The sequence below is a fragment of the Mirounga leonina genome, unplaced genomic scaffold, assembly GCF_011800145.1.
Source record: "Mirounga leonina isolate KUSES-001 unplaced genomic scaffold, KU_Mleo_1.0 Mir_114, whole genome shotgun sequence".
In the NCBI taxonomy this organism is placed as follows: Eukaryota; Metazoa; Chordata; class Mammalia; order Carnivora; family Phocidae; genus Mirounga; species Mirounga leonina.
The window spans coordinates 27,535,675-27,557,892 of record NW_023270265.1 but is presented as its reverse complement, the minus strand read 5'-3'; the positions used below and the strand labels follow the sequence as shown (position 1 = coordinate 27,557,892).

General features: G+C 41.4%; 1 protein-coding gene across 3 annotated transcripts in view; it reads left to right on the top strand.

The window, feature by feature from the left end:
• The window catches only part of ARMH3 (armadillo like helical domain containing 3), a 178,088-nt gene that overhangs the window by 131,675 nt on the left and 24,195 nt on the right, over nucleotides 1-22,218 (top strand). For all 3 annotated transcript variants that reach the window (XM_035027774.1, XM_035027759.1, XM_035027768.1), the window contains one exon: nucleotides 17,218-17,296. In XM_035027774.1, coding sequence (XP_034883665.1) covers nucleotides 17,218-17,296 — 79 coding nt within the window. The remainder of the gene's footprint in view (nucleotides 1-17,217; nucleotides 17,297-22,218) is intronic.

Sequence of the window (22,218 nt, the reverse complement as noted above, 5' to 3'; positions counted from 1 at the left end):
ATTTTGGTTCAGGTCATGATCTTGGGGTTCTGGAATAGAGCCCTGTGCTGAGCTCTGTGCTCAATGGGGAGTCTGCTTCTCCCTCTGCCTGCCACTCTCCCTGCTTGTGTGAGTCTCTCTCTTTCTGACAAATAAATAAAATCTTTTCAAAAAAAGAGATTCTTTCTCCTCCCTCGCCGTCTGTCCCTCCTCCCATTCATGCACTCTTTCTCTCTCTCTCTCTCAAATAAATAAATAAATAAATCTTAAAAAAAGCAACCAACACATTGTTTTATTAGAATATAACTCCAGATTTTTTTTTTTAAGATTTTATTTATTTATTTGACAGAGAGAGACACCGCGAGAGAGGGAACACAAACGGGAGTGGGAGAGGGAGAAGCAGGCTTCCCGTGGAGCAGGGAGCCCGATGCGGGACTCGATCCCAGGACCCCGAGATCATGACCTGAGCTGAAGGCAGACACTTAATGACTGAGCCACCCAGGCGCCCCTAACTCCAGATTTTAACCCTGCATTTTCCAAGATCATTTATTGCTAGAAAATAGGCCTGACACTGGTGGTATAGTAGATTGCCAACTGTCCCTGTATCCTATGGATGAAACTTCTGGTTCACAACAATTATCCCATTTTCTGAACTTCTATTCACACTTTGTTGAAATTAGGCAGAGAATGGAGAAGTATTCATCATAACTTCTCAGTAAATACTTCCTCCTTGCTTAAAAAGCACTTTTCCATAGATCTGGAAGAGCAAGGAGTTCAAAACACAGCAAATTATAGAAATTCTCAAGTGTATCTGAGTAGGATGCACTCAGAGGGCTAAGGTTTTTTTTCTTTGTCAAACAGGATGTCAGGTTGTCTCCCCTTTGGTGATAACATTTCAAGCAGAGCTTGGTAGCTCTTTGAGGTCTAGTGTTAGGAAGCTGTCTTCTTTCATCCCTGCTTGTTCTACTTTAGGCCGAAGCCTTTAGTCTAGACAGGTGGAAAATCAGATATAGAATTAATTTAAGGGCAGGGTACCTACCTTGTTTCTCGGGGCACATAACTGACTTTTCCCCCCCTGCAATAGAGAAACCATTGTTAACTAGTAGAAAGTGCTGTTTTATTTTTTTTCCTAACTGTTTTGACCCTACACATCTGATTCTGTGTAGCTCCCAGGGTAAACAAGCTTCACAGTTTTTATTCCCAGCATGGTCTTGCCTCTTGAACTCCATACCCTACCTAGAGGTTCCACAAGTACCTCAAACTTGACATTCCAAAGAATATGCCTTTGCCTTCCCTCCACATTTTAAGAACCATCTCCTATGTTTATCATCTCAGTTAATGATGTCGTTATCTGTTCAGTTCCTACAGTAAAAGTCTTAAGCTTGCTTTAGAGTCTTCTCTCTCCTTCACCCAGTCAGTAGGTTCTTTCACCTTCACCTCCTAAAAATTTTCAAGTAAATTCTTCTCCATTTATACAACCACCATTTTATTTAGTTCAAGGCCTCATAATGTCTCATATTGTAAGAGCCTCCTAACTATTCTCTCTGCTTCTAGTCTTCCCCCCTATAGTGGCCACTATTCAGTGTATTCGGTCACTAGAGTTGAATTTCAGAAGCACAGGTTTTTACACTGCTCTTGAGAGTATGTTGGTACTATCACTCTGAGAGCAGGTTGGCAATATCCAATAAAGTCCACGTTACCCAAACCTTTTGACACAGTAATTTCATTCCTGGATGTATTTTCTTGAGGAACTTTCCTAAATGATCACAAGGATGTATAAATAAGAACACTTGTTAAGAATTATTTTTTAGGGGCGCCTGGGTAGCTCAGTTGTTAAGTGTCTGCCTTCGGCTCAGGTCATGATCCCGGGGTCCTGGGATCGAGCCCCACATCGGGCTCCCTGCTCAGCGGGGAGCCTGCTTCTCTCTCTCCCACTTCTCTGCTTGTGTTCCCTCTCTCGCTGTCTCTCTCTCTCTGTCAAATAAGTAAAATCTTTAAAAAAAAAAAAGAATTATTTTTTTAAAAATTTTTATTTATTTGAGGGGGGGATGGCAGGGGTAGGGGCAGAGGGAGAAGCAGAAGCAGACTCCCCGCTGAGCAGGGAGCCCGACACAGGGCTCAATCCCAGGACCCCAAGATCATGACCAGAGTTGATGGCAAACACCTGCTGAGCCACCCAGGTGCCCCAAAATCATCACATTTTAAATCTTGTGAGTTACCCATCTTTGATAGGATAATGTCCAAACTTCTTCATATGATACCTTGATCCTAGCCTACCTTTGTTACCTTATTTACTGTCACTGTCCCTTCTATCCTAAGATCTGGCCAAATTAGACTTAGCCACAGAGTCTCAAATTTCATACTTCTGTGTCCTCGCACATGTTTTTACCTAGAATGTTTTCCCATTCCTCTTTTTACCTAACAAAATCCTGCTTATGCTTCAAAATCTACCCCAGATGTCACCTTCCTTGAAAGCTTCCTGGATTCTTTGAGGCCAAACGATTCACACCAGCATTGCCACAGGACTTCATACATTTCTCTTAGAGCACTTATCACACTGCAGTATGGCTTTTTTTTTTTTTAAGATTTTATTTATTTATTTGAGAGAGAGTGAGAGAGAGCATGAAAGGAGAGACGGTCAGAGGGAGAAGCAGACTCCCTGCTGAGCAGGGAGCCCGACGCAGGATTTGATCCAGGGACTCCAGGATCATGACCTGAGCTGAAGGCAGTCTCTTAGCCAACTGAGCCACCCAGGCACCCCAGTATGGCTTTTCTTTTATTTTTTTTTCTTAAATTTTATTTTATTTTTTATTTAAATTCAATTAATTAACATATATATATTACTAGTCTCAGAGGTAGAATTTAGTGATTCATCAGTTGTATGTAACACCCAGTGCTCATTACACCAAGTGCCCCCCATGCACATCAGTGCCCATCACCCAGTTACCCCATCCTCCCACCCACCTCCCCTCCAGCAACCCTCAGTTTGTTTCCCATAGTTAAGAGTCTCTTGGGATGCCTGGGTGGCTCAGTCGGTTAAGCGTCTGCCTTCAGCTCAGGTCATGATCCCAGCATCCTGGGATCGAGTCCCACATCGGTCTCCTTGCTCAGTGGGGAGCCTGCTTCTCCTTCTGCCTGCCGCTCTCCCTGCTTGTACTCTTGCTGTCTCTCTCTCACTCTCTGGAAATAAATAAATAAAATCTTAAAAAAAAAAAAGTCTCTTGTGGTTTGTCTCCCTCTCTGATTTCGTCTTATTTTTCCTTCCATTCCCCTATGATCCTCTGTCTTATTTCTTAAATTCCAAGTATGAGTAAAATCATATAATTGTCTTTCTCTGATTGACTTATTTTCCTCAGCATAATACCCTCTAGTTCTATCCATGTCATTGCAAATGGTGATTTTTTTTGTTTTGTTTTGATGGCTCTATAGCTGTTTGTATATGTATGTCCATCACTAGATGGTGAGCTCCTAAGACAGAAACCAGGCTTTCCTTTGCTTCTGTAATCTCTGCCCCTAGCAGAGTGCACTATGGTAAATAAATGTTGGTTTAGTGAATAAATGAATGGCTGGAATGAATGGTTTCATTTTCTAAGGCCTTATTGTCTCCCAGAAATATCAGCTGACTTGATAGGGAAGTGGATATTGAGATGCTTGGGAAGTGCTTATAAGGCTCTCCCTCTGATTGTTCTCCCCAGTTCTATCTGTGGAGCTCCATTATACAAGTCTGTTTCAGATCTTAACAGACAACAGGAAAGAGTGTCTTGGCAGCTCCTGAACTAACCCGGTATAGCCAGGAAGTATGCTTGGAATTGTTACCAGAGAGACAGACCCCTTTCTCAATGATGAGCTGAATTGTTTGTCCCAACGCAGTAGAATTTACTGACTTCTAGTTCCCTCCAGGGTAACAAGAGGACAGCCAAAAGGTTTTAATTATATGAAATGGGGCTTTGAGACAACTAAAACCACTTTGAAATGAATTATTGATAGCATTATGCATTGTTTTTCTTCCCTTTTTTTAAGTAACAAGTCAAGGCAATTAATGCTATTTTTTTTAATTAATGCTATTTTTATGTTGCAGATTCACTAAATTTTATTTTATTTTTAAAGATTTTATTTATTTATTTGACAGAGAGAGACACAGTGAGAGAGGGAACACAAGCAGAGGTAGCGGGAGAGAGAGAAGCAGGCTTCCCACTGAGCAGGGAGCCCGATGTGGGGCTCGATCCCAGCACCCTGGGATCATGACCTGAGCCAAAGGCAGACGCTTAACAACTGAGCCACTCAGGCGTCCCTGCAGATTCACTGAATTTTAAAGATGATTTTCAGGATGCCTTAAAAAAATCCTCTCATTGGCTGAGTGATGGGCTCCTGTTCTTTATGTAAGCTAGAGGCCCTGCTGAAAATCTGCATGTTCTCATGCCGTTTTACATGCCACTGTTCTAGGTGTTTGGATGCCTCGCTGCTCTTGGCAGTAAGGTGTCTTTTCAAGCTCTTCATGAGGTTAAAAGTTCTCTCGTGTATTTCTTAACGGAGGACCTTCCCAAATGTATATTATTGTCTTAAAAGCCAAAAGAGAACTAAGGAAACAGTTATAATTAACAGGCAGCTGCAAAGCAGAGCCATTTAGTCTCTTCAGTATGGTTTGGTGGCGATCAGAGAATAGAGGCTTCAGTGTGGCTCTGAGTGAAGCAGCTGCATCACCAGCTGGAGACTGACATACTGGAGAGGGTGGGCACACACAGCTGAGATCCATTCACTCCCATGTGAGACTGAAAGGCCTGCCTTCAACTTAGCTGCTTTATGCTTACACTTAGTTTAGCAGGAGAGGAGCTACAGAACCTGCCCATCTCCATGAGCATATTGGAGTCAGCACTGAGCAAAAAAGACCCCAGCAGGCAAAGGTCTCATGGCTTTCACAAAGGTATCCTACTGGAAAAGATTTAAAACAAGATCCTGGGAAGGGAAACTCTAACTTTTTTCTTTGGTTTACTGGGAAAAAATTTGGCTGTTTTTGAATGAATGAACCTAATTTAACTTACCTAGTAAGGTTTCTGTAGTCTGATTTAGTAAAAATTGGGTATTAGTCTCTATCCCTATAAGCATCCGTACCAGGACCATCTCACCTTTCCTTGCCAGATTAAATTAACATTTTAAGACTCCACTCACACACCATCTCCTTCAGACTACCTTTCCTAAGCCCCCAGGTTGGGCAAAATACCCTCCTCAGTGCTCCTGTGAGACCTTTTGTCTACTCTTTGTCTAGCCCTTAGCACATCATGAAATTATCTGTCTGTGGTATTTGTCTTTCCACTAATCTGTAAATTCCTTGCTATCTGGGATCAAATTTCATTCACCTCCCCCATTGCCTAGCATAGTACTTGCATGTAGTAGGTATTCAAATGTTTGTCATACAAACTGAACTATTGAGTCACAGGCAATGATAGCCAGCCCTTAGCTTCCGATACCATTGACCTTTTTTCTAGGGACAGAGTGTTCCTTCATTCTGTGGGAAAGCAATCAATTTGATGAGTAAGGGAGGAGGAGAAAAGAGAGACGTTCTCTTTCTAAAATGGTGCATATAGGATAAGCAAAGTTCTGTAATTGCTTTCAAATTAAATTTTGATAGTGTCACCTTTTCAGGAGGGGAAAATCTTACCACTATTTCTGGTATATTGGAGAGAAAACAGCTAATAACATCTTTGTGAGCATAAAACAATTATACCCAGCCTCCTGTAGAGACAATCTGCCAGAGCCAACCGCCTCACCCTCTCCATGCGGGCTTCATTTTCTTACTCCGGAATTTCATAGACTCTCCCCCAAAGACCGTCAACTCATTGCACTATTATGATGAATGTTTGGAGCTGGCTCTCACCCTGGCTCTCACTGCTTTACTAGCTATTACTGGAGGTGCTGTCAGAGAATCAGGCCCCAAATTTATCCTCCCATTAAGTCCTCTCCTGGGCAGCGCTGCTTGGGTCTGTGTAGTAGTCATCTAGTCTCCCCTGCTTCCCCCACTGCCTTTGAATGTAGGGAAGCTGCAGGCCCTGTTGCAAACAAAGAGCTGTGGTAGAAAGTAAGGTTGCAAATCATTTACTACCAGAGCTCTTTGTGCTCTTGTTCTGGGCCTAGAAAGAAGCTCAGACCTAGGAGTGCCTGCTCGAGCATGGGCTTTGAGACCATCAATTTCAGCCCCAGCCCATTCCATCTCATTTCCTTAGTTGGCTGGTCCTGTCTCCCAAAAATGTCTTTCAGACCTTCTCTCTATAATGAGTTAGAGATTTATTGGTTTCTGAACATAGGGGCCTTACCTACTTAGCTGTCCACTTTTACCCACTCGTCTGATAGACACATGGCCTTTGATGAGTTTTGAAAATGCTATATGATTTTTGAATTTGTCCTCATAGGTACTCTTAGAGCCTTCCTCCTGTGAAGTTTCTGTCTGATAGAAGCTGTCTGGGTCTCTGACATGAGAGGCTGTCCTTTAGTCTGTTGGGGGCTTTCCTTTTGACTCTCATACTTACTTGCAGAAAGAAATAGGGCCAAAAGATGCACCAGGTGCGGGACACCTGGGTGGCTCAGTCGGTTAAGCGGCTGCCTTCAGCTCAGGTCCTGGGATCGAGCCCCGCATCAGGCTCCCTGCTCGGCAGGAAGCCTGCTTCTGCCCCTCCAACTCCCCCTGCTTGTGTTCCCTCTCTTACTGTGTCTCTCTCTCTGAAATAAATTAAAAAAAAAAAAAAAAAGATGTACCAGGTGCCATTTGTAAATCTTAGGATAATTGATAAATACTCATTTCCTCTAGCAAACAGTGAATTTTGTTCAATAATAGATACTGATTAGGTTGTTGAGAAAAATCTCGCTCTTCACCTTTGGCGTTGTCATGAATAAAGCTGATATTAAGGCTGCCATTAATATTGCAAAAGCAATATTCCTCAATAGCATTCCTTTTCCTGTGGAGAAAGTAGTTTGCAGTGATGTTTTAACTTTTTCCCTTTTCATTGAGGGAGATAATATCAACTTCACTTAAGCAGAATGGTTCAATACTTTGAGCGCTTGTTTATTCTTCCCTTACTTCTCGACTTACTAAACTATCTCATTCTCCTTACCTTACTAACCAGACTGCTACCTAGCTCCCCTGCTTTCTCCCACGCCTGTCTTCTCTTTCTCTTAGGGCTCTTTTTTTGTCCCACCACCTGCCACCACTATTTACACGCAGGCTTCTTAGCGGAAACCACTTGTGCTAGGGCCTCTCTGAAGGCAGCGTAAGTCACTACCAGAGCCAGTGAAAGCAGCCTGCTTTTTCAGAGCTGACAAGAAGTTGGTGAAGCTCTCCGTCACAGTGGGCCGGCGAACAAACAGGGCCGAGTAGCACCGCATCTCAGTGGTTAGCACCTGCAGGCTCAGAGCTGACAGTGCACTGTAGTAAGATTCATCTCTGTTCACTTAACTGATGTGGGCTTTATGGTAAATGTTCACTTGCTTAACTGCTTTGGCAGACTCGCTGATTGCCTTTCCTGAGGAGTTCTAAAAGGTCCCCCTGGGATGGAACATAAACCTCTTTCCATGTCTTTTAATTTCATTCTTTACTTGGAGTACTTGAAAACCGGTATGTGATCCATATGGCCACCATTCCCTCTCTCCCGTGAGTGAACATCAGGACCACTCCTTACTAGTATGGTGTCATATGGCCCACACTGGACCACTCAGAAATCTTGACAGCCTTCTTTCTCCTTTGTCCGCCTGAAATTCCCCGTCCCTCCTTCCCCACCACTGAGGTATACAGACAGCTCTCCTAACTTAGGGATCCATGTGCCTCTTTTTCTCTAGTATGGGATCCACAGAATATTTCCCTCTCCCTTCAATCTAGCAGCGTGTGATCCACTAAAACAGTTTCCCTCTGTTTTTGACGTGACAGGAAAAGAAGCCTAAATTAGTCAATTGCTGATTTTTTTGTCCTCCTCCTCCCTCTCTCCCTGTGCTTAAAAGTTAAGTATCTTATTGGGATGCCTGGCTGGCTGAGTCGGTAGAGCATGCGACTCTTGATCATGAGTCGTGAGTTCAAGCCCCACATTGGGTGTAGAGATTACTTAAAAATAAAATCTTCAAAAAAAGTTAAATATCTTATAATAAATTAATTGGGCTAATGGGAATGATGTGTAATTAAAATATTTCAGGATTTTGGCTCATGCCAGGTTTTGAAAAGTTCTTGAGTCACATTCAAGGAATTGGAACTTCCACCGTTAATTAAAATTACTTCACCATTAATTAGAATTAGATCACTTCTTGGGGTTTTGAGCTGACCCCCACTGCCTCAGAAGCCCTCCCAAGTATGTATTAGGATTTTCTTATGTCCTGAAGTGAGACAGAAAATCTGGTAGACCCTTTCACATGACCTCTTTTGTTCTTTTGTATTTACTAGATGTTTCTGAGAGTGTAGAGGGGCCTTACCTCTGGAGATAGGAAATCCAGGGCTAAAGTAATTGTAAAGGCTGTCAAGGGTTTGCATTCTTTATCCCCAGGAACTCTGCTGGCAACTCCTGGCCTGTAGCTCGAGATGGTGTAAGGGAATCTGAAGCACAGAGCAATGGGATCTGAGTAGAGATGGCTAATCTTGTAGATGTTTTGTCCCTCTGTTCATTTACTGAGAGAAAGGTTTAATAAAGAGCAGGCATTCTTAAGGGGAATGGATTAAGTGATGTCTTTTATGGAAATGTAGATGGTCCATTTTACTTAGTGGTTCCTTCAACTCCTGTGGTTCGTTCTTCTCCATTTACATTCATTCTGATTGTGGAAACAGTGGAAAGATGTCAGGCTGGTATCTAAAGCAGGATGGAATTCCATTCCTTTCTTACACCAGAGCTAGAGGAGATGATTTAGCCAAAGTGTAAAGCCCATGGCATCTTACTTTGCTTTAATCTATGGTTTGGGGCCACAGTAACTAGAAATTAGCTCATTTTTCAAGCAAAGTAGCTATAACCAATTGCTTAATTTCCAGCAGGTGATGAGGTGGAAACCTATATTGGGCAAAGTCATGCATCAAGGTAGAAAGCCCAAACTGCCAAAATGCGTAGTCATGTACACAGCTTCAGAAAATGAAGCAACTGCCCCTCAGGCGTGTGCATGTACATTTCATACACATTAACTCTTTCTTGTTTCCCTCCAGTTAATGAATTGTGAACCTTCATTTGTTTGGTGCCGAGGCTGAATGAAAATGTAGTCCAGTGGGTGAATAAGTTACCTGGTATGACACATGTGTTTCTCACCTAGAAATCAAGAGAAATGCTGAACTCATATCATTCCTTAGGTTGAACTGTGGGGGTTACTATGGTGTAGTCAATGATACACCTTTCCTGTTCCACTCCTTTCAACTAATAAATTTGTGTACATGAATAAATCAAGTTCTCTTTAGTAATAAAGTAGGCCAATTTACATAGTTGGATCTTTGGGTAAATCAAGCAACTAGATGCAATGGCCAGTAGCTCTTCCTTCCTTATGGTTGCCAAAATGCCTTCTCTAGTAGGGTTTAAATGACATGTTTGTGTCTCTGGTCCTGAAAAGAGTGGTCACAGGAACAGCAGTATAAGAAAGGGGATAATTGGCACAAAAGGGTTAAAGCCTAGCATGTAGGGGATGAGTTAGAGGAACAACCCTAACAGGTCAGTTGCTGAAGTTTTGACTAGATAGTTTCAAAAGGGAAAAGGTTAGAAGGTACTCTTATTTGAGGTTTTATTTTGCTTAATGTTAATCGGCAGAGTCTCTGAGGCTTGTAATGCACTGCCGTTAACAGGCATCAAGGGAAATTGTTTTTTGTTGTTGTTGAATTGGATGGGCTAAAGATTCATTGACTCCACGAGGAAGGAAGCTTATTACTGCATGAAATGGGAGTATGTGAGGCAATTCTGAAGGTGAAAAGAAAGGATAGTTTAAAATTAAATAACTTGGGGTGCCTGGCTGGCTCAGTTGGAGGAGTGTACAACGCTTGATCTTGGGGTCGTGAGTTTGAGCCCCACCTTGGGTGTAGAGATTACTTTAAAATAAATAAACTTTTAGGGGCGCCTGGGTGGCTCAGTTGTTAAGTGTCTGCCTTCGGCTCAGGTCATGATCCCAGGGTCCTGGGATCGAGCCCCGCATCGGGCTCCCTGCTCAGAGGAGAGCCTGCTTCTCCCTCTCCCGCTCCGCCTATTGTGTTCCCTCTCTCGCTGTGTCTCTCTCTGTCAAATAAATAAAATCTTTACCAAAAAATTAAAATAAATAAATAAACTTTTAAATAACTCAACCTCAGATGAACCATTTTATCTGCTGCCACATACCACTCAGTCCTACCTTTACCCCTTCTCAGAAGCCAGTCTTTTACCTGTATGTTTGAAGATTTCTCAGGTAGAAGCAGTTATAAATATGATTTTCTTGTCTTTAATCCCAGATATTTGAGAATAAACTCTGTAGTATATTATATCTGGACTGCTTTTTTAGGTCTAGGAAAGGGGAAGCTGCTTGTATTAAAAAAAAAAAAAAAGTTCCCTTTCGGCAAAGTTAGATGGTATATATAGGAAAACACGGAGGAAAGCTTTGCAAAGGAAATCCAATAAGATGAAGAAACTGATACCAGAGAGCATGGTCTCTTGCACAAGGTCATACAATCTAGAAGTGGAAGAACCAGGATTTTAACTTGGATCTACTGCCCCTAAAGCCTTGCTTCTTATATATACCATGTTGTTCAGGGAAGCCGAGTATTTTAACTGGGCCTTTAAGGGAAAAGTAAGACTTATGCTTTATAGGAGTAAAGAAAATAGCATTCCATGTGAAGAAAACCATATAAGTAAAAGCATGATGTCCAGGTGTATGTGTTTGGCAAGTATTTGAAAATACAGGACTGTAGTGCTTATGAGTTTGGGGCTTGAGATCCAAATTTATTTTTATCAGGCTTCAGATATGTACCCCTAATCAGACTCTTTAATGTAAATCTGGTAGCCTTATAGGAATGATTTTAGAGTGAAACTTTTAAGAATATTCCCAGTGTGTACCATCTTGAGTATACCAGTCATGTTTCTTACTTCCTTGGAGTAAGAGCTACAGAAACTTCTCCTATAAACAGCCTTTGCCTGTTTTTCTCCTTTCTGCCTGAAGGATTTACAGGACAGCTTTTAGAGATAGGCTGCTTCCTTCAAATAGCTCAGTAAGGAAACAATCACCATGTTCTGGGTTTCTGGGTGAAACTATTATTTATTTATTGTTTCATAAAAGACCCTTAGATGCTTTTGTCTGTGGGAGATAGCTGGGGCTGTGAGAATTTGCATCTTTGGAAAATTTGCTTTAGATTTCCTCTGGATATGTGGAAGAATCTACATTTTCTATTAATCTACATTGTCTACATTGTTAAGGAAACATTCTCCTGTATTTCTTGGGTAAGTTGGGCATTAACTATGTGTCTCAGCCATCATCCACCCAGCACTAGGGAAAAGAAAGCTGCTTTGCAGAGTCATGAGTCAGAGAGAATAAGTTAAAAATGGACCAAGAAATCCCTAGCTAGTTTGTGGCTCAGCCTTGCTGTTCCATCTGTCCACTTCATTTTGCTTCAGTTTGTATAAGTGACCCCTGTCTTTGGCAATCAGAAGTTGGCAGTTGCATTAGAGAGTGGCCCAGATTCTTGCCCTTAAAGGTGCCTTGGGTACAGAGCTCTCTCCCCGTGGCTGGCTTTAGTTTCCCTTTACTATGACATTGTCTGTTTCTTTTGCCTTTCCCTTTTGGGACTTCCTGATTCAATGGCATTAGGAGACCCAGTAACAGAGTATAACACACTCCCCCATTCCTTCCCTGTCCCCCCATCCCAAACAAACAAAAACTTAGGCTTACTTTTAGAAAATATTAGATTAATAAGAAATGCCAGAAAGCTTTTCTCTTGTCTCCTGGTAAGACTTAAGAGGAAGAGAAAGCTTTACTGTCTTCAGTGACAACTTTAGTTCCTTCTTTGAAGGATAGCTGTTCATGTCTGAGCTACCTCTCCTCTTGGGATGGGGATAAAACATTTTTATTGTTATTTTCATACTTTTGGAGAATTAGCTGGTGATCATGGACCTCCTTACTTGTGGTGAGACTGTTTTGCTAAAGTCTTGGGAATATATTGGTGAGCAAAATAAATTTGGTCCCTGCTTTCATAGAGCATTTAGTTCGTTTGAATAAAGCTGGAGGAAAAAAAAAAAAAAGCTGGAGGTTTGGTTAGAAATTATATTCCCTTTTGCCACAAAGTTCTACTTCCAGATTCCTTTCCCTTTCCTTGAGCCTTATTTCTTTAAATCTTCTTCCTACTTTTTCTTTTGTCACTTCCACTTTTGATATCTGAGGAAATCATTGCTTAACCCAAGGTCACAAAGATTTATGTGTTCTTCTAAGATTTGTACAGTTTTTAGATTGTACATTTAAATCTGTGATCCATTTTGTTAATTTTTGTGTATGGTGTGGGGTAGGGGATCAACTTCAATCTTTTGCATGTAGATATCCAGTTTTCCCAGCACTATTTCTTGAATAGACTATTCTTTTCCCATTTATCTTGCCACCTGCTGCCACATACCACTCAGTCCTAATTTTTTCATAATGGCTATGTTTTCTCATTCTTTGCCCACTCAGACCTTCTTCTTCTTCCTACTCCTCTTCTTCCTTTTAAGTCCCCTTTTCTAAAATACTTTTCAGCATAAAAGCTTTTGGCTGGCATAAACTAGGTTTTGTTTAAATACCTGAAAGGCTGTGATTAGATGAAAATCAACCTCAAGATGCAAATGAAAGGAAAAACAAACATCTCTTTCTTAGCCAGTATGTTGTTGCCCATCCTACTATCTTTTTCAGACATTGTCTCTTTTCAGTGTATGTGTGTCTTCTATATGGCACAGGCCACTCAGAAACCCCTGCAAGATCTTTATCTATTTAAGTCTCTCTTTCTCAGTAAAGGCTAAAGGGCCCAGCTCACTCTGCCTGGGAAACTGGTAAGCCATGTAGCTACATTTGTGGCATTTGTGACCGGAACTTTGAGGCATAGGAGCCTAAGGATCCTCTTCTAGGAGGAAAGGAAATAATAACCCACAATATAAAGGGTTTAAAGAGAGGAAGTCACCTACAGAATGAGAAGAAGACTTTATCCACTCTACTACTTTGCTAAAGATGGACTCTGGTTTGGAGTCTGCTTTGCCCAAATGGCCAGGGTCCTTTGGAGAGTAGAATATCTATGTGTTAGTCTTCTCAATTGCCGTAACAAAATATCATAGACTAGGTGGCTTAAAAAACAGATGTTTGTTTTCTCACAGTTCTGGAGGCCAAAAGTCCCAGATCAAGGTTCAGCAAGGTCAGTTTCTGGTGAGGACTTCCTTCCTGGCTTGTTGACAGCTGCCTCTGCCTTGTGTCCTCACATGGTGGAGGGAGGGAAGGGAGGGAGAGAAGGCGAGAGAGAGAGCAATTGCTATTTCTTCCTTGCTGGGACACTCAAATTTTAGACTTAAGCATTAGACAGTTGCTACCTGTTAGGTTTTGATCAGTAAAAGGAGAGAGCTACTGTTAGAATCTATGAGGAGACCCTCCCTCAAAAAATATTCAGAAGAGATGGTAGTAAATCCCTTTAGAGATGGTATCAGTGGGAAGGGAAGCCTAAAGAAAAGAGAGAGGCTCATCATCTATAAATCTGGTATGTCATCTTTTTCCCACTGAATACTAGTCAGGCATAAATCCTATTCTAGGACCTGGCCAGGTGGGGCACTGTGGAATCATAACCCAGGTGAGCCCTAGTAGGCTGCAAAATTCCTGGGGAAGGAGCAGCTAAGTATTTCAGTCACTGCAAAGGCATGTGTCACTCAGTGTGGGCGGACTTAGCCTGGTTTCAGTGTTTTGTCACTCTTTGCTATCTCAGAACAAATTTCCATTTCAACAGTATGAAGTCCTGAGAACTTTAATAGGAAGCTTCCAAGCCCTCTCTGAAATTCCCTGCTAAAGAGACTGGAAGGAGAACAGCCAGTGTCAGACAATTTTTCTTACCTTTAGGCTTAGAGCCCTGCATCTAGCATCTCTAGTAGATCAGATTAGTACTCAGATTTTTAACTGTCCCAAAGAAACAGCAAGAAAAATAAAGCAGAGGCATATACCCTATGCCCTTTGTGTGTACTGGGTTATAGACTGCTAACTGGATTTAGACTGTTCCATCTGGCTTTTTAATCGCCTGCTGAGAACTGAGGCTCTGGGGGAGTGTCACAGGGGAGGTTGGAGGATGATTTTATCCTTATTCCAGATTCCCAGAATGGCATATCTTTCATACCCTCAAGATGAATATGCTCAAACAATATCAGCATATATGCCCTGCTAACATAGATCATCTATAGATCCAGCTGACACTTGACAGGTACAACTTTGAGAAGGGAAGGAAATAAGTATACTTTTTGAGGAGAATACTTTCCAGGCTTTTCCTTTCTCTCCCTCATTCCCTATCTCTTCCCTTCCTTCCTCTTCCCCTTCCCTCTCCTGTCTTCTTTCCTCCTTCTTTCTGTTTCTCCTTTGTCTTTTCCTTTTCTTGCTTCCTTGTTTTCTTTGCTAGTGTAAGAATTCCTCGGGTAGAAAGGGAACAGAATTACAGCATCCCCATCAATTTCATTCCCAGGAATTATTTCATTGTCCAGACCTCACCAGCTTCACTGGATTGCCACCTGGGCCCCCATGGCTGCTACTCGCCCACCCACACAGACACGAAAATACTTTGGAGTTCTCTGTTCTCCAAACCTAGGCAAACGAAAACAAACAACCCTAGTTCAGTTGAGTCAGGATTTTTTTAAAACATTTTTTCAAAAGAATTTTACTAAGAAATTTAAGGAAAATCCAAAAGAAAAAACCATTATAAAACCACGAAATGAATGTATTTACAGAGTTCATATTCTTTTTCCTAAAATAACTGAGGTCCAGTTGTAGATAGATTTGGTTACTGTATTTCTTTTTCTTGATCCTGTAGCTCTTAGATGCTAAACCCTATGACTCCTACTCTCCACTTAGTTAACTTTTACTTGGTACTGCTGCTAGGTTTGGGGGTATTCTCAGTGCCTCTCTAAACTTCCTCCCCTGTCTTCTTACTGGGTTTAGGCTCCTGGTTTTCCTTTTCTGCTCTTGTTGTCATCCCTGCCAATACCCTCAAACTTTACTTTCTGAATGAGAAAAATATTTGACCCCTACTTGGTCCAAATTCTTTCCCACTTTGGATTTAGACCAAATTACAACCTTAACTTGCAGATAACATCTCAGCCCTTCTTCGAAGTCTCTGCAAAAATAAGTTACCAGAATTTTCCTCTATTCCTGACCCATTACTATCCCGTTTGATGTATTCATTCTTTGAATATTTATTGCATACCAGCTGTGTGCCAGGCACTGTGCTAGATGTTTGACATTGCTTTATTATATAAATGTTGCAAGAATTCTCTAAGATTTAGTCACTCTTTCGACAAACATTTATTTTATGCCTACAATGTACTATTCCTGGGTACTGTACTAAGTGCTAAGGTAGGTGTTGTTCCCACTTTTTCCCTCTGAGACATGTAGTTTCCTAAAAATCCAAAATAACAAATGGTCAAACCATGATTTTTTTTTGAAGTTTGGCTTATACTTTTATTACCCATATTAAATGGTTCAAGAATTTTATATTATCAATGTTATATTAAAAGAAAACATTGATTTCTATTGCACTGCCACACATTCACATGTATGCACGTACACACCCACATGTTTTAACAAACTTAATTTTGGAATAATTTTAGAATTACAGAAAAAGTGCAAAGATAATACACAGAGTTCTTGTATGCCCCTCAACCAGGTTTCCCTCATCTTACATTACCAAGGTACATTTATTCATCACTAAGAAACTGGCAATGATATATTACTATTAACTAAGCTCCATATTTTATTTGGATTTCACCAGTTTATTAATTTTCTCTTTCTGTTCCAGGGTCCAATTCAGGGTATCACACTGCATTTAGTTGTCATGTCTCCCCAGTATCCTCCGGTCTGTGACAATTTCTCAAGTACAGTTTTTCATGACCTTGACAGTCTTTTTTTTTTTTTTTTTTTTAATGATCTTGACAATCCTAAGGAGTACTGGCCAGGTATTCTATAGAATGCCCCCAGTCTGGTTTTGTCACATGTTTTTCTCATGATGAGACTGAGGTTGTGGGTTTGGGAGTATATAACAGGTAAAGTGCCCTTTTCATAAGATCATACCAGGGGTTACATGACAGCTACATGAATCACTGGCAATGTTTGCATTAATCATTTGGCTAATAAGGTAGTATTTGCCAAGATTGTTTACAGTAAAGTTACTGTTTTTCCCTTTTACTACTCTGTTCTTTGGAAATAAGTCACTAAGTCTATCTAGCCTACCCTCAATGGGAATGGGAACCAACTCCACCTCCTAAAGGGGAGAGTATCTGCATATATTATTTGGAATTATTCTGTTAGAAAGATTTTTCTCTTTTCCCCATTTATTTAATCAATTTTATATTAATATGGACTTAGATAAACTCTGATCTGAAACCTGTGCTTTTTCTGCTACACTAGACAAGAAATGACAAGGACCTACATATACACCAAACGCATTGGATTCAGAGAACTTTATTTCAGATTGCAGAGATTTTTGAAGAACTAGATTTGATAAGACTTGGTAACCTTGAATGTGAGGGTGATAGGAAGTGTTTGAAAATGACACTCAGATTTTGGTTTGAATGGCTGGAAATAAAATTTTGGTTTGAAATTATTAACTAACAAGTATGAAGATTGGTTCTAGGCTTTGATAAAACTCAGCTTCTTCAGAGATTGTATTTAGCCTATGTATTGGTCCAGCTTTACTGAGTGCCCTATTCTCCCAAGTCAGAGCAGAGCAAACGACTTTTCTTTCTTACTGAAACAGCAGGGCCCCCTAGTGGACAGCCCCCTGGGTCCTGTTTCTTGCCTGAAGGATGCTTGGTTTTGTTTTTTGTTTGGTTGAGATTTTTTTCCCCTTAGTTCATTTGCAGAGCAGAGACATTTGATTCTACTCTTGATCTAAAAAATTTTAAGCCCTACTTATTTCAGAGTTATCAGGTTCACCCCCATGTTCAATAAAAAGATAGTTACCCTCTGACAATCACTCCTATGCACTCATACTCTAAACTAGAGGGTACTCGATACTTGTTTTTAACTCATTTATCTGCCTCTTCCATCTGATGCCATATTAATGTTAATTCTTTTTTTCAGAGCCATCATCAATCACTTTAACCCCAAAATTGAATCCTATGCTGCTGTGAATCACATATCCCAACTGTCAGAGGAGCAGGTAAGCCACTGCCCTCCCCAGAGTGACCCCTAATAGTTGGTGGCTGGGATCAAGCAGTTGTCCTCTCTTTGACAGCAGAGGTATTCTGTGACTGAGCTGGTAGCAGGAACCAAGCTTCTAAGAGCAATTACTAAGGGATTTGTTGATAGTACTTTAAATAGAGTGATGGCTTCTGCTTTTGTGCCATATGAGGGGTTTGTTTAATTATATAGAAGATATGTAGGTGAAAATTTAGTGAATTATTATTTTAGAGTGGGTGATAGGCATTTCTTTTTTTAATTTTAGGCAGAGAGTCATTTTGATTTTTAAAAATAAGAAATGAGAACTTAGAAATGGATAAAACTGCCAATTAGAAAAACTCTGAGTTCAGCTCAATTTGATGCTGTTTGGCTTATTAAAATATGAGCCCTCATTGGGGTAGATTTTCCTTAGTAATTGAGTTCTATTTGCCTTGAACAATTATTTCTGAGCAGGTTTTTCTATGGTATGGACTGAGTTGGAGATGCAGATAGCGTTCTGTGTTTGTTTTCCTTGAGTCTGGCCTGATTTCCCCTTCTCCCAAAGTGCCTGCACTCAGTTCTGCATTATATAAAAGTACAGATGGGGGGTGCCTGGGTGGCTCAGTCGTTGGGCGGCTGCCTTCGGCTCAGGTCATGATCCCAGAGTCCTGGGATCGAGTCCCACATGGGGCTCCCTGCTCAGCGGGGAGCCTGCTTCTCCCTCTCCCACTCCCCCTGCTTGTGTTCCTGCTCTCGCTGTCTCTGTCTCTGTCAAATAAATAAATAAAATCTTAAAAAAAAAAAAAAAGTACAGATGGGGCATTAGCATGGCATGGGATTGAACTTGATGTTTCAGAATGAGACTCTTGAGTCCTGTTTTTAAAAGCACAAAATGAGGGCGCCTGGGTGGCTCAGTCGGTTAAGCGTCTGCCTTCGGCTCAGGTCATGATCCCGGGGTCCTGGGATCGAGTCCCACATCGGGCTCCCTGCTCAGCGGGAGTCTGCTTCTCCCTCTTCCTCTGCCGCTCCACCCCCCACTTGTGCTCTCTCACTCTCAAATAAATAAATAAAATCTTAAAAAAAAAAGGCACAAAATGAGACATTCTGTTCACACAATCTCCTTTCTTTCGCACCCAACTCCCAAGATGGAGGGCCCGGGTAGTCATGAGTTGAGAGTTCAGGTATAAGTTCCAAACCAAAAAAACATACTCTGTTCTCCCTTTTTTGCCAGTGTATCAGTATAACCCTTCTCTGAGTCTTTTGCTGGTACAGCGTGCCAGCTCTGGTGTGAGCCTGTGTTCCAGTGTTTCTAAAAGCTCTTCAGCTCACTCAGTGAGGCAGCAGGCAGCCTTTTCCCTAACAGACAGGCTTCTCAGTATTCCCACCAGTGGCTCTGTCCTCAGCCAGATGGATAGGACTCTATTAGTCTATCAGTTGTTCCCTTTGACATATTTGTTCTCTTTTGTGAGGCCAGCTGTGAGATTTCCATCCTCTTATTTAAACTGCTTTTGTAAATGGCTTTCATTTTCTTTTTTCCATGAGTACTGTGTTTTGATGCCACTGCTCTCTGTGAGGTGCTTCAGGATGCTACCTTTCTCCTGTTGGACCAGTTCAGATCAGTTTACTCTATCATTTTTATGCAAAAGAATTCGACATCTTGAGTTTTATACGGTGAAAGAAAGGGTGACTTTCCTACCACAGTGAGCTCTGGTTAGTCTAAAAGCTTTTAAAAAAAAAAAAAGGACACATTTTCCCTGTCAGCCACGTGCAGTATTCACCCCCAGCAGCTTGGGAAGGTCAGGCTGAAATCCTTCTCCAGCAGTAGCAGCCACAGGCCAATAATAAAAATCCATTCTGGCGCGTGAGGCAATCTGGAAAAGGATGATTAGCAAGCACGTGTCCTCACCCTCCTCCAACTTCTCTCAAAGTTAAATGAAGTGATGAAAGTGCCTCTCAAAAAGAGTCCACAAGCCAGAGATGAGGCGATTTCTGTGCGGAGGGAGAGTATACAGCCCTATTCAAGAATGGGGAAAGGATAGCAGCTCTCAAAGATTTACTTAGGGAATAAATAATTACATGCCTGCTGTTTACAAGGTGTGGTGCTGGGTAGTGGGGATAGTGGTGAATAATCTTAAGTGTAGTTCTTGATCTCACAGGGTTTTTGTACACTTAAGTATCTCTCATAGCAATCCTTTTCACTTAGGGAGTGGGGAAAGGGTGATACTATTCTGGGACCCTTTTCAAAACTGCCCTCAAAATAGTTGTTGCTTCTCTTCCCTAACTGACTTTGAAGGGCGCTAAATGACAGCATTACAGTGCACTTGGTTTTATTCTCAGCACTATCAGATTAGAAGTATTTGACTGCCTTGTTAATCTCCAACATGTGTTGGAGCACTTCTCTCCCTTCACTTATGAACATCAGTGCTAATATCACTTAATGTTAAGTGTATTCACAACTTCCCAAAGAGCTTTGGGATCCAGTAGGGCCCTGCAGTTGTTAGCAGCAAACTAAGTAGAAAGAAAAAATCAGGAACTCAATCCCCAAGTGGATTCTAAAGTACTCCTAAAATAAAACCTAAAGACCATGGATAGGTGTTAACTGGAATTTATAGCACTTTGCAAAATAGCAGACAAGAGAGGGCTCTTGCTAGGTCTGTGTGCCCAGCCAGCCATTTTGTTCTGGCAAGAGATTTGTGAATTTTTGAGTTCTGACAACACCCAGATATATTCCAGCCTCTGTCTGAGGCATTTCAAGGTGATGTTTGTAAATTCATTATTACTTCTTAAATGAAGTCCATTCTCTCACACACTGGAACTGTTTTTCAGATTTCCAGGAGATCCATAACATTTTTCTGTTACTTTCATTGGCTTCATGGAGGGCAAAGCCTTTTAATCAGTCAGTACCCTCAGTGTGACTGAATGGTTGTACATTATCTAGTATAATAAACTGCATGCATTTTTATATTTTATACACAGATGTCACATTTGTCCAAGGTTGATTGTGGAGCTTGTTCATTTTTACTCCTTTTTTGTGTGTGGTAAAATATACATAAAATTTACCATTTTAGGGGTGCCTGGGTGACTCAGATGGTTAAGCGTCTGCCTTCGGCTCAGGTCATGATCCCTGGATCCTGGGATCGAGCCCCACATCGGGCTCCCTGCTCTGCGGGAAGCCTGCCTCTCCCTCTCCCTCTCCCACCCTCCCTGCTGTGTTCCCTCTCTTGCTATGTCTCTCTCTGTCAAATAAATAAAATCTTTAAAAAAAAATTTTTTTTACCATTTTAACCATTTCCAAATGTAAAGTTAAGTGGCATTAAGTATATTCACATCGTTGTGTAACCATCACTACTATACATCTCCAGAACTTTTTCATTATTCCATACTGAAAGCCTATGCCCATTAAACAATAACTGCCCAATTCCCCCCCTCAACTTGAAGGTAACCACTGTTGTACTTTCTGTCTCTCTCTATATGTCCTTTTTTTTTTCTCTCTTAAATAGGGTCCATCTTGGGGCGCCTGGCTGGCTCAGTAGGAGGAGCATGTGACTCTTGATCTTGGGGTTATAGGTTCGAGTCCCACACTGACAAATAAATGAATAAAATCTTGAAAAGAAAATATATTTTCACTATAGTAAAATATTTAACGAAATAAATTATTTTAGATGTTATGCAAAATGAAAAAAAAAATTTTTAAGAAGGGGAGCTTGGGTAGCTCAGTCAGTGAAACATCTGACTTCCGCTCAGGTCATGATTTAAGGTCCTGGGATCAAGCCCTGCACAGTGCTCCGTGCTCAGCAGGGAGTCTGCTTGTCCCTCTACCCTTCCCTACCTCCTGTGTGTGCACACGCACATTCTCTCTCTCAAATAAAAAAATGACATACTGATTTACTTCAGCTCTAATTTCCTAATAGGTAAGAGAGGGCTTCATGGTAGAACTTTTACAGAAGATTTTCTAGAGCTCTGAATATCTAGAGTACATAGTCGCAATTTAGGATTCAAGTCAAAGCCTTCTCTGAGCACCTAATTGCTTAAGCTTTTAGTCACATTCATGACAAATTTTGTGACTTTGAAATATCCCATTGGAAAACAAATAAATGATTGGCCCACCTTGCCTTTTTTTTTTTTTTTAAGATTTTATTTATTTATTAGAGAGAGAGTGCACAAGGAGCAGGGGGAGAGGGAGAAGCAGACTCCCTGCTGAGCAGGGAGCCTGAGGAGGGGCTCTATCCCCAGATGCTCAGATCATGACCTCAGCTGAAGGCAGACACTTAAGGGACTGAGCCACTGAGGCACCCCCCACTCTTGCTTTCTTTAGCCTTCATTCAGCTATTAGTATTTTCATTTAGTGCCTGCTCTGTGCTTCAGATTGTGCTAGGCATTTGAGGAATACAGAAGTATGATAAATGGCCTCTGTTCTCAAAAGGTGGAATAAATTCAAGAGATGGCTTAAGACAGTTTATTGATAGCTGACCAGTACTAGCAGTAGGATCTGTGAGCTCCTGTTAGAGGAAGATCTCTGTAGGTTGTGGTGGTCAAGAAAGGCCATATGGAAGAGAGAAGAATTGGGTGGACCTTCAAAGAGCAGGGATAGGGACTGGATAAATGAAGAGGCATAGATTGTAAAATGTACTCAAAGCCAGGACCTGAAAAAAGATAGAAAGAGGGGAGAAGAGTCCCAGAGTTTCTGTAAACCTTGTCCTTGCGTCACAGGGTACCCAGAGGCTGACTGACTTAGAAATACAATTCAGGGGCGCCTGGGTGGCTCAGTCAGTTAATCACCTGCCTTCGCTCAGGTCATGATCCCAGGGTCCTGCTCCCTGCTCGGCGGGGAGCCTGCTTTTCCCTCTCCCTCTGCCTGCCCCTCCCCCTGTTTCTGTGCTTGCGCACTCTGTCTCTCTCTGTCAAATAAATAAATAAAATCTT